This window comes from Budorcas taxicolor, chromosome 11 (genome assembly GCF_023091745.1).
Source record: "Budorcas taxicolor isolate Tak-1 chromosome 11, Takin1.1, whole genome shotgun sequence".
In the NCBI taxonomy this organism is placed as follows: Eukaryota; Metazoa; Chordata; class Mammalia; order Artiodactyla; family Bovidae; genus Budorcas; species Budorcas taxicolor.
This window is the reverse complement of record NC_068920.1, coordinates 31,646,653-31,658,994: the sequence shown is the minus strand read 5'-3', so window position 1 is coordinate 31,658,994 and position 12,342 is coordinate 31,646,653. Positions and strand designations below refer to the sequence as shown.

General features: G+C 46.6%; 2 protein-coding genes across 2 annotated transcripts; one reads left to right on the top strand and one right to left on the bottom strand.

Moving 5' to 3' along the window:
- The first annotated feature begins 473 nt into the window (after nucleotides 1-473).
- LOC128056549 (ubiquitin D-like) lies at nucleotides 474-2,742 on the top strand. Its single transcript, XM_052649333.1, has 2 exons — nucleotides 474-595; nucleotides 1,844-2,742. The coding sequence occupies exons 1-2, from the start codon at nucleotides 581-583 to the stop codon at nucleotides 2,312-2,314; spliced, it is 486 nt and encodes a 161-aa protein (XP_052505293.1). The 5' UTR covers nucleotides 474-580; the 3' UTR covers nucleotides 2,315-2,742.
- A 1,271-nt stretch (nucleotides 2,743-4,013) lies between these two features.
- On the bottom strand, nucleotides 4,014-4,961 carry LOC128056963 (putative olfactory receptor 2I1). The gene has a single exon (XM_052649794.1). The coding sequence runs from the start codon at nucleotides 4,791-4,793 to the stop codon at nucleotides 4,014-4,016; it is 780 nt and encodes a 259-aa protein (XP_052505754.1). The 5' UTR covers nucleotides 4,794-4,961.
- Between the last annotated feature and the right edge of the window lie 7,381 nt (nucleotides 4,962-12,342).

Below are 12,342 nucleotides of genomic sequence, written 5' to 3'. Positions count from 1 at the left end.
TCTTCTCAGTTCAGGGTTATTTCTGTGTTTTCTCCAGGTCAGCTTCACAGCCTAGTTTCATTCTGCTAGGCTAGGGTTAACAGGCTGCTCCTGGTCACCTCACCCATGGCAACTCTCACTGTCCTCTCCGGGGCACCTCTGTTTTCAGGAAGTTCTCTGACTAATGGCAGCAGTGGTGTCGGGGCGGGGGTCTTAAAAGCTAAGGGGAGGACCACAGGTGTTAAAGGTCTTCAAGCTAGTGAAGGTCAGAGATGCAGGCTAGGAAGTCACAAGTCAGGATTGGGAATAGTGGGTTGTAAATCAGGGGAAAATTCTCAACAGAGAAAGACCATCCCATGTTTGAAACAGGGAGGACAAATGGGTTGACTGTGGTGCCAAGTGCCTAGTCATAATGTACTTTTGTTTCCTGACTCCCCAGTAGCAAAAGTGAAAGTAACTTGAGGCTGTCTGACAACAAACGGTAGAGGAAAAACTTGAAAACCACAGCACCCAGGCAGGGGATTTCCAGTTTAGCTGCTTATATAAACTGGAGGCGAGGTCCTTCGCTCTGTCTCCTGATTCTGCTCCTCTGATTGCAGACATGGCCACTGTCGATGTGAGTTGATTTGATATGAGTGTGGGGAAAGGGAGAGGACCTCTGAGACATGGGAGAGAATCAGAAATGGATGAGGCATAGTGCTGGGAGGTAAAGGGGGGGTTGCTGGAAAGGCATCTGGAAGGGGAGGAGATAGGCATTGTTACTTACTGAATGTGAAGAAAGTTTCCATGAAGAGAACCAGGTCGCTTGGCTCCTGAGTTCTCTTGCACTGAGACCTTGCACTGGTCACACTTAGGGGTACATGGTAGGAAGTAGGAGTGGGCTTTGTGCTCAGCAGGGCTGGCAAGACTTGAAACTATGGGAATATTTTCTTGATCTTTTTCTCTCTTATCCTGTTTAGGCCTCCAGGGCTCTTAAGCTTTCTTCTTTTACCAAAAGAGAGGTCTGCAGAATTCATTTATTCTAAGTTGTTAATGCCTGTGTAAGACTATATGCTCTACAAAAAGAACTTGGAATGAGGCTAATGCTTAGCATAGAAGCGTGAGAGTTCAGTGAAGAAATGTCTGTGGCATCTAGTTTGGGAAGGTATTTTGAATGAAGCCTGAAAGAGGTTCTCCAAGACTTTCAGGTGATAGCACAGGAGTGAGATTCCCTGTGTTCATGTTATTGAAATAAGACTCAGATGTAGTCCCTACTTTCTGTGAACGGGACCCTGGTCCAATTAAAGGAGGGATCATATTCTACAACAGGTGGATATAAAAACACAGGAAACAGATGAACAGGTGATATTGAACATAGCTTCACTACAATGTGTGAGTTATTATTTAAAGCATTAAGAAAGAAACTAACAGTACAGAAAAGATGTGTTGCAAACAGAATTTCCTTCTAAAGAAGTCATGGTCATGGAGGATAGCCATGTGAGTATTCCATTAGGCTGTCAAGTCTTGGGAATTCTGTTTGAGAGCTGTTTTTCAAATCTGGTGTACATCTTTGAATGCTTTCTAGTGTATTTAGTTTTTGACATTTGACAACATTTATCTGGAGAGGAGACAGGTAAATAAGATAGGGGATTATCAATAACATTTTGCAATGGATTAGAGGACAAAGGGATAAGACTGGTTTTCTTGCATTACGACCTGGAAATTTTGAAAACAAGTTTCAAACAAGGGAGGGGCACAGCTTGTTGTAAAGGATCTGGAGCACCAGACTGGCAGTGAAGGGTGGGAGCAATGAAGGAGGGGGCACAAAGGGTGTAGAAGAGGGCAGGCATTCTAGGCAACTGTCTCTTGGCCTTTTTTTGTCCAGGTGACTGTCCATTCTGAGGCATGGAAACCAATGACCTTCACTGCCCATCCGGGAGACAGAGTAAATAAGATCAGTGAACATGTCCGGTCTAAGACCAAGGTTCCCGTGCAAGATCAGGTCCTCCAGCTGGGCTCGAAGACCCTAAAGCCGCAGAGAACTCTGTCATCATATGGTATCGACAAGGAGACAACCATCCACCTCACCCTGAAGGTGGTGAAGCCCAGTGATGAGGTGCTGCCCTTGGTTTTGGTGGAGCCTGGTGATGAGGGGCAGAGGCATGAGCTCCAGGTGCGAAGGTCCACCCCAGTGACCCAGGTGAAGGAGATGATCAAGATGAAGACCGCTATACCCCCTAAGAAGCAGATTGTGATCTGCAACGGAAAGAAACTGGAAGATGGGAAGATCATGGGAGATTATGGCATCAAAAAGACCCATTTACTCTTCATGACATACCCCTGCACTGGTGGGTGATGACCCTGTAGATGGAGTGATAGCAGAAAAGAAAGAGCTCATTTCCGTTTACTTCTTACTCACTAACCACACCCTCTGAAAATCTCCCAAAATTAATGTGAAAGATAAATAGAAGATTTAGGTTGGGCTGGTGAAGAATGTTGTAGAACATTTCTAATTCATTGATTCTTTCATTCTCACATGATTGAATAATTGCAAAATTGCATATAATACATTATATGTTGATATGTTAGAATAGATTGGAATTTGAAAACCTATTAGAGGTAACTTCAAAGCCAGCTTGCAGTTTAATTCTGAATTGGCTCTGACTCATAGGAAAACTCCTATTTCCTTTCCCAACCAACAAGAGTACATTTTAGGTTGTGATCCATGTTCTTCTAATTACTGTTTGCATCTATTTTTAGCGCAGTGCTTCTTCTATCATATCACTCAAAAATTGTTGAGCTACATTTACTTTCCACTTATAGAGAATAGCCAAATGCTTTATTGTGATGTGAACTATTTAGTGTGATGATTCCAATCTTATTAATAAATAGTTTAGAAATTCAATCAAATGACTTCCCCTCGTCTTATTTAAAGCTATTTGTTATGAAGTGAAACTTGGCAGCATGCCCCCTCCTACTCTGTTTCTCACATTCTTATTAAACCATTCTTATTGCTGGGGATGATGGTGGTCGTGGCAAGATATTCACGGTGGGGATCTAGAGTATGCCTCTAGTGGGGGCTCCTTGGGAGTAGATGTACTTTAGGTGGGAACAGATATTCAGAAAATTGAGTGATTGTGGAACAGTCTCAGTCCTGACTGCCTTAGGCTCTAGCAGGTCTTCTCTGGGTTGGATGGGGGCTGAGGATTGGTCTCTGGGTTGACCGCAACACTGCCCACAGTCTGGCTAGTGGAGTGTTCCCCTCTCTGCTTCCTCCATCTCTCTCCCTTCCTTTACTCCTATGTCTCACCACCTTAGGTCTCCTTCCCAATCACCTATATGTTTTTCTTGGAGCCTGAAACATGTCCATCATCTTCCCCACTAGCCTCTTCTCTTGTTTATAACTGTCTCAAGAACCACTTCCTGCAGAAGCCTTTCTGAACTTAACACCACTTAGCACAGACCGCACTTACAAGGTGTTGCTCACTATAATTATCGGTGAAGTTCTCTGGGGTGGGCACTATTTAACTGGGTAGGAGGGCATTTGTTTGCACTGATTCCCTGCAATGAGAGACCATGTCTTCTTTTTTGGATGGAATCTCCCGCAGGGCTGAGTCTATGATTTGATTGTCACTTAGGGATATATCTGATGACAGACACCATGGGGTCTTCCATGGCCTCTTCCACTAGACTGGGATCTTCATACATCTCTTGCCAGCATACACACTCTTGACTTGGGGATATGGTAAGCCTGAAGATGGGAAAGGTCCTCCCCAAATCTCACTTTCTTATTTTCATCAGCTTAGGAGAAAGCCCAAGGGCCATTTTCCCCTTACTAAACCTGCACAGTTAAAGGACATGGGGGGTTTTCCCTACAGCACAAGAACCTTTCCTGATGGGAGGAAGGGACCTCCCCATTAACCATGGGCTTCTTAAGGACAAATCTGACGGATTCTTGTAGAGAAATGAACAGCCTGAAGGCTAAACCCTTTCCACTGGGCATTCCCATCCTTGCGCCCTGGGGTAACACTCTCCTCCTTCCCTCCCCGATTGACTCACTGAGCATCTTGCCCTCTCCCCACATCCCCCAGGAGCCTCCTCGCTGCCCCTTTCACTTCCTTATTCCTGAGGGTGTAGATGAGTGGGTTGAGGGCGGGTGTGACTACAGTGTAGAAAAGAGAAATGAACTTGCCCCGCCGTTGGCTGTAGTTGTGCGTGGGCTGCAGGTAGGTGTAGATGGCTGAGCCATAGAACAGGCAGACGGCTGTCAGGTGAGACCCACAGGTGCTCATCGCTTTCCTGCGGCTGCCTCTGGTCCTCATGGCCCATATAGCACGGGCCACGCTGCCATAAGAGGCCAGGATGACGGCGGACGGCACCAGCAGGATGAACACGCGGGCAGCAAACATCTGGCGCTCGGTGGAGTCCTGGCCGCCGCCGTCGCAGGCCAGCTGGAGCAGCGCGGGCAGCTCGCAGATGAAGTGGTCTACCCGACCCGGCGCGCACAGCGGCCGAGCGGCCAGGAGCGCGGTTTGCGCGGCCGAGTTGGTGAGGCCACCGAGCCAGGCGGCGCCGGCCAGAGCGTGGCAGAGGCGCGGGGAGGCGAGGCCGGCGTAGCGCAGCGGACGACACACGGCGGCTGCGCGATCCAGAGCCATCACCGCCAGGAGGACGCACTCGGCCGAGCCCAGCGCCAGCGATGCGCACAGCTGCGCCAGGCAGCCGCCGCGCTCCAGCCTCCACTCCCGGCCGCGCAGGTTGGCCAGCAGGGGTGGCACCACGCTCGTGGTGAAGCCCGCATCCACCAGGGCCAGGTGGCAGAGGAAGTAGTACATGGGCGTGTGTAGTCGCGGCTCGCGCACCGCCAGCAGCACCAGCGCCGAGTTGCCCGTCAGAGTCAGGAGGTAGCAGAGGAGGACGAGGACGAAGAGGACAGGCTGCAGTGAGGGCCAGTCGGAGAAGCCCAGCAGGAGGAAGCGCTCCTCTGTGCTGTGGTTGCCCTAAAGAGGGAAACTCACAGGTTTGGAAGGACGACACACAGGGCGATGTGTCCCTTACAAGCAAAGGAAAACCCGGACCCTGGGAGCGGGGAGGGGGAACAGATGGCAGCACACACATGCTTAGGTGTCCACTGGAGCTCATTTACAGATCTGAACCCTTAGTTTAGGAAGGCAGCCATATATTAGTATACTCTAGTTATATATTTACCAGAAAATTCTATGAGGAAATAAATAGAATCTCCCTCTTAGAGATGAACAGACTTGGGCTCAGTAAGGTAAAGCATCCCAAGGTCATAGATAAGTGAGTGGTCCTGTACTCAGGACTGTTTGATTTCCAAAATCAGTGTTTTTTCAGTGGATTTCCTGCCAGAAGGAGAAATTTTAATTTGTGGTGAATCTCTCTTCTAGGCTGTGTCCAATGTCCATGCCACTCCTGCTTACCAGCTACTGTGATGAGCGTGAAGAACACAGATGGACTCATATATACCAGCCTTTAAATCCAGAGTCATCTGGGTAGAGAAAGACCACTAGTCAGGAGACCTGGGTTTCACCTGGTAGAACTCCCTTTGGCTAATGATTTGATATGGGGACATCACTTCTTTTCCTCCCACCTCAATTTTTTTCACGTATGAACCATTGAGTATGAGCTAAATGACCTCTGAGGTTCCTGTACTTCCTTCCTGGCTCTCATTGTAATAAATATTTTTTTCACTTTAATAACTATTTTTCAAGCAAAGTAAAAGTGGATGCAAAAGTCTTAACCCTTGAGGTAATGCCAAATCAAATTTATAACAGTACAGAAATCATCATGGTTGATGTGATGGATAAAAGTCACATAGAAATCTTCCTACTGCATGGTCCCTGACAGGTATCATTATAAGGATAACTTATTTTAAAAATCATATTCACTGTTCTTAAATTATAATCCTGTAATTTTTATTGTTCAGAAAAGAACCTTCTTCCCCCAATACAACATTGTATTTGTATGGTTCTTTCATTTATCTTCATTAAGCAGAACAAGTATTCATGTTTGATTAACAATAAGGGTTTGGGGGACTTCCCTGGTGGTCCAGGGGCTAAGACTTGGCACTCTCAATGCAGAGACCCTTTGTTCAATCTCTTGTCAGGGAACCAGATCCCACATGTCACAACTAACAGTTCACACGACACAACAAAAGAGTCCTGCATGCCACAATGAAGATATTTTATGCTGCAACCGAGACCTGGCACAGCCAAACATTGATAAATAAATAAATAAATATAATTAAAAAAAACCACAAGGATTTGGAAGTCAGACTGCCCTTGTTCCATTCTTGCTTCTCTCATTTCTTACCCGAGCAACCTTGGCCAATGTTGTTTAACCTCTCTGTGCTTCAGTTTCCTCACGTGAAAGCAGAATTGGTTAAGTAGGTCAAACATGTCAAGCTCTTTCATCAGTTTCTGACAATGTCGTAGATGGTGAATAAATGTTAACTATTAAACTCTATTTCATATCAGGAAATAGGCTTCTAGAGGGTTCCTACACTAGGTAAGGACAAAACTGGTGTGTGAATTTATATCCCTTTTCATATATTCACTCTGACCTTATGTGAAAAGTTAGATAATATTCTTATTTGTTGTAATAAGAGAGGAGGGCAACTGAGGTTAAATAACTTGCTCAAAGTCCCATAGTTTGTAAATGCCTCTCAGGATTTCAACCCAAATCTGATTAATTCAGGGATCCTTGCTTTTTTAAATGAACCAGGCTCTAATATACTAAGGACTGTGATGGATAAAATTCCTTACAAAGATTTACTTTTATTTCTGGATAATATTATAGTCATATCAAAGATGAAAAAAGTATGAAAGCTGACATTTAGGCTTATGGTTCAATGGTGTTAGGGACGTTGCGTTATAAAAAGTCAAATTTTCTAATTCTGTGGCTACATAGATACACAACAGTTCAGCCAGGCAAGCCTTAAGACACTCTTCTGGAAACCCACCAAACTCTGAAAACAGGCTCACAGTGGTAAAATTGTACAGACATCTTTACTGCAGGTACACACACATTCCCAAACAAATAGCTCAGACACGTTTGTACATACACACAAACACCCCATAATCCTCCTCAAGCATCCAGAACACAAATATGTTGTAAAAAATATTCTAATGTGTCCTCACACATCATTTGGTGTTCTAGAATGCACCCTTCATTCATTAGACCATTTTTAAAAAGTGGGATGTGGTAATAAGCCTACCTTCATGTCTTATTCTTTGGCACTGATGTTTAGGCTTTCAGCTAACAGATGAGAGGCTGGTCTCTTGCTCCTGCTCTGGAGTCTCTGGGTTTGAAGTGACCTTTGGAGGGATGAAAGAAAGGCCAAGTCACCCGACTGTTATCTCTGGAATGGGTGCCTGAGATCACAGCAGTTACTTTAGGGAAGAAGACTCAGGGTGGGTGCTTCTTGCTGGTCAGCAGGGGAATGAATAGAATGTCCTGGGGCAAGAAGCCCCCTAAGTCCTGGGATACACTGAGATCCAGGTAGAGGTGGTGATGCGGGTTCCCGGAGAACCCTGTAATGAGGTGTAGACAAGGCGAAGACCTGACCCTTGTGGTGATGGCGAATCAGTATTGGTGGTGGCAGCAAAGATGTCTTTCCTTAAAAATGTTTTTTAAAAAATGAAAAAATGCCCACATCTCATTTTATTAGATTTGATTCTTATGTGTTCAAAACAAAAAAAGAAGCATAAAAATGTTTTTTAAAAAAATAGAAAAAAGTCTGCATCCCAATTTATGTGTTTAAATAAAAAAAAGCATAAAAATGTTTTTTTAAAAATAGAAAAAGTTCATATTCCATTTTATTAGATTTGACTCTTTATGTATTTAAAACAAACAAACATAAGCATAAAAATAGTTTTTAAAAAATAGAAAAGAAATGTCCTTACTGATTCTTAAGGGCAGAGCAGTTGTAGAGAATGAGGAAGGAGCCGGGGAATTAACCAATTCCTGTTATTTAGAGAGAGGTTGGAGCTCTGGGGACTCTATGACCCTCTCCCATAATTAGTCCTTTGTATGGAGGTGTCCAGAGAGAGAGCTCTCCCAGGGTAGGCAAGGGAAAATACTAGAGGGAACGGTCCCTTTGGGTAGAGTGTCCCTGGCAGTGTGTGGAAGCCAGAGGCAGCATGACTCCTTCTCACATTGTTGCTACTCTTAATTTTTAACTGGTTTAGGATTTCATTCTCTGTTGGGTGACCTTCAGCCAGCTGTTCAACCTCAGTGATTCTTGGTGTCACCATCTGTAAAACGTAGGTAGCAACCCTGACCTGTGGGAGATGTTATAGGTTCGATGAGGTCATCCTCAGTTTTGAACGCAGCTTCGGCTCTCACTTCATCAGCTTTACCCCCGACACTCCTCATTGCTGTTATTTCCCACCTCACCCACTTTGCTTTCCTTTGAAACACACACATCTGTATGTACCACTTTACATCCCCACCAACAGCACACCAGGGTTCTCTTCCCCACATCCTCACTCACACTTCTTATCTCTCTTGTCTTTTTGATGATAGCTTTGTAATAAGTATAAGGTGATATCTCATTGTGCTTTTTTTGCGGGGGTGGGGGGGGGAGGTCTGTGATGGGTCTTAGTTGTGGTGTGCTGGGTCTCTATTTGTGGCACTCAAGGTTAGTTTCTCTGAGGCATGTGGGATCTTAGTTCCCAGGCCAGGGATTGAACCCGTGTTTCCTGCATTGAAAGGCAGATTCTTAACCACTGGACCACCAGGGAAGTCCAGTCCTCTCTCATTGTGGTTCTGAGTTGCATTTCCCTGATGGCTAGTGACGTCAAGCCACTATTTAGATCCTTTGTCCACTTTTTAATTAGATTTTTTTCTTCCTGAAAAATATCTGTTCAAGTCCTTTGACAATTATTTAATTGAATTTATTTTGCTAGTGAGTTGTATATGTTTTTGTTTGGAATATTAACCCCTTTTCAGATAATATGGTTTACAAATATTTCCTCCCATTCTGTGAGCTGCCTCTTTTGGGGGCCTAGTGAAGACATTTGAACACAGAAACCTTCACCATGGTCCCTTTGATCTTCTTTCCATGTCTCTCAGGATCTTTTAGAGTCCTTGTATTCATCTTGAAATTAACTTAAAGATTTCTGCCTCAATAAGAGTGTTGGAAGGTTGGAGAAGTATGTGACTTTCTCCAGTGCCGCCTCTCCCCAGATAGAGCCAGTAGTCTGAGGTCTGGCATTCAAGGCTTCTGAGAATCCAGCCTCAAGTTTCCAGGCCCGACATGTATTCTGCTTTTTCTCACATAAACTTGCTGCCCTGGTGGGGTTGGGTGACTCTTTGTGCATCCCCACCTCTGTATCTTCGCTTGAAAGAATGCCCTCCTTGTCCCCTTGCACCAACCTCATTCCTCCCCACCCCTCCAGCTTCAAAACAAGCATCACCTCCTCCAGAAAGTCTTTCCAAGCCTCTTCTTATTTCCCACAGCCTTTAGAATTTGCAAAAACAAAGAATCTTTTTTCACTATCTGCTTTTCATTTCATTATAGGGCTTCCCTGGTGGTCCAGTGGGTCAGAATCTGCCTGCCAATTCAGGGGACTTGGGTTCAATCCCTGGTCCAGCATCTCTGGAGGACCCAGTGCTCCTGTTTCTCAGCCCCATGGCACCTGAGGCACTTTCCTTGCCTCTTGCTTAGTTGACCCTTACAGTGACAGCACATACCCTAGAGAGACAGAGAGGCTGCCAGCAAACAGAGTGAGCACCCACTCATGTTTTCTGGACGGAGCTGAAGCCTTTGTCTCTATTCCTCATCCACTCCTGCTTCCTACATCTCTTTCCTGGCCCCCAAGGGAGAGCCTCTCCTGCCAGGCTCTCCAGTCCCTCCCTGGGACCCTGATCTGTGAATCCCAGAGGGCCTGGGGAGGAGGTGAAGCAGGGGGATCCGGGAGTGCAGGCTGGGAAGGTGAGATCCATGGGTGAGCGCACTGCTCCTTGGCTCCTAAAAGAGACTAGCCCAGGGAGCCCAGACACCAATTTCCCTGTGAGCTAGTGAGTTTTCCTCTGGGCTTTTGTGGTGGTCCTTCTCTTTCTCCACCAGCGGGTCACCCTGCCTGCACCCCTCCTTTTCCCATCCTTTTCACCTCCCACTTCAGTTCTTCAGAGTGAGGGGAGTAGGCCACTTCCGGAACTGACGCCTAGGGGTGGGGCGCACTTTAGAGGGTGGTTCCTCTGGGGATGGGAAAGTTATGGGAAAGTCTGGGGAGAGAGGCGGGGAAGAGGAAGCCTGAGGGAAAAGGAAGTGGGAGGTGAAGAGGAGGGCCAGGGGTTGTTGTGGGCAAGGGCAGGATCCAAGAATAGAGCAGGATGTGAATAGGGGTGATAGCTCCTAGGTGTCAGGTTCAGGGAGGCAGAATGGAGTAGGGGGTGATACTCTCAAGAATGGGATCTCTAATGGCCTCCCCAGCTTAACTTTCCCCATCTTCATCCTCCACAGAATAACAGTGACGTCCATGCACTTTGCAACTGGGGTTCAGGGGAGAATGTGGCCTCTTGACTTCCCCCTTGTCTTTTCTTCTACTTCTTCCTCTTTCCTACTTTTGTGGCGACTCTGTGTTCCTTTTCCTTTTTGCTCTTTGGGCTAGTACTCAGCCATCTCTTTCCTTTTACTCCATCTCACAAGCCTGACTGTTTCAATTTTCTCTGAACTCAAAGCTCTGACTTGTCTTATGATGAAACCAAGTGGGAGGGATTCATTCATTTGTTCATTCAGCATGTATGCAGAGGCAAGATCACAATGGCCAGAGAACTTGGTTGGGCCAAAGGAGACCTAGGATTCTGGTTCTGCACTAGGTAGCTTTGTGACCATGGACGCGTTTAAGTCTCTCTATGCCTTTGTTTTCTCATCTTCCAAATGATGGGATTAGACCAGATAAGCCCATTTTTCTGCTCAGACGCCCTATTGACTCCTTGATGCTGGAGTTATGTTTGGACTTATGATGCTGGACTCAGGGTCACTTGAGATGCTCTCTCCTGGGCTTGAAGTCCTAAAAATTCCCACTCAGTAAAACAAAGCTCAAGTTTTAGGTTGTGAATATTTTTTAAGTTGACAGATGCATTTGGTCAATTTCTAGAGCCCTCCCATTATCATTTTTGATAAATCCATAGTTTTTGTTAATGGTGGTGGTCAGAGTATTTGCTGAGTGCTTGTCTCACTCAGATATTTTAAAAGTTCCCCTCCACCTTAACCTTCCTAACCCCTAAATAATGATAAGGTAAGTAGAATCAGAAAATAAAATCTACTAAGACCAAGTAGAAACAACCTTTTATTTGCTTTCTTTTTGAAAGGTCTGAGTTTCTTGTGAGGATCCAGACCATGGAGTCTGAAGTAACCCTGTACACCTTCCCCTTTCCAAGTGCTTCATTCAGCACATATTTATAAAACAGCTTTATAATCATACAGACCTGTTAAGTGTGTCTTATTTCCCCCATTTTACAATGAGGAAGAAGGCTTAGAGATCCTGAGTGATTTGCTCCACGGGTCAATATTAGCCTCAGTACACGAATCTGCCAATTTGCCCTGCATTTCATTTCCACCCATCTCGAACCCTGGCTTCTGCTTTCCCCTACAGGGGACATCATGAAATCCCTTCCCGGCCCAGGAGATCTGTGAGGCAGGGACTCTTCCCCCAGCCCTGCCCAGTGGGGATGAGGTCTCCGAGGAGCCTTCTGACAAGGTTTTCTACTGGTGCCCTCGAGGGCAAGGAACTGACCCTTTGCACTGCCATCGACTCTCCTTGATGACCCTTTTCTGCTCCAGACCCGCGCAAGTCTTACCAGTGCCCGGGGCGGGGGAAGGGCGTCAGCCACCCTTTCAAACGGAACTGCCAAAAGCGCAGCCCCAGGGGCGAGAAGCGTTTCCAGGGTCCACAGCTCAATCAGAGCCTGAGCTGGAGCTCAGATCCGACGTGCCACTGCTGCAGGCACCACGGGGAGGCTCTTTTCTGCTGCGCGCCGTCCACGGAGCGCTTTGGCCTCAAATCTCTAGAGTTGCTGAGGACACGGGACACCAGCAGTGCACGCACGCCGCTGAGCTGCCCTGTCCGCAGTACACCCGCAGCTGTGGCCGCGTCTCATCATGCTCGCGCACCAGCGAATCCACAGGGGCCAGCAGCCCTACCGCGGCAGTGAGTTTCGACAAGTGTTTCCACCTTGGCTAAGACCCGGCACCGGCGCATTCACGGTGCAAGAGGCCCCACAAGTGCGCGGACTGTACCAACTGTTTCAGCCACCGCGCAAACCTCACTCCGCACAGGCGGGTCCCCACCGGCGGGAAGCCCGGCAAGACAAGTGGCGGGATGGCACGGAGCTCGCACCTCGCCCCGCATCTGT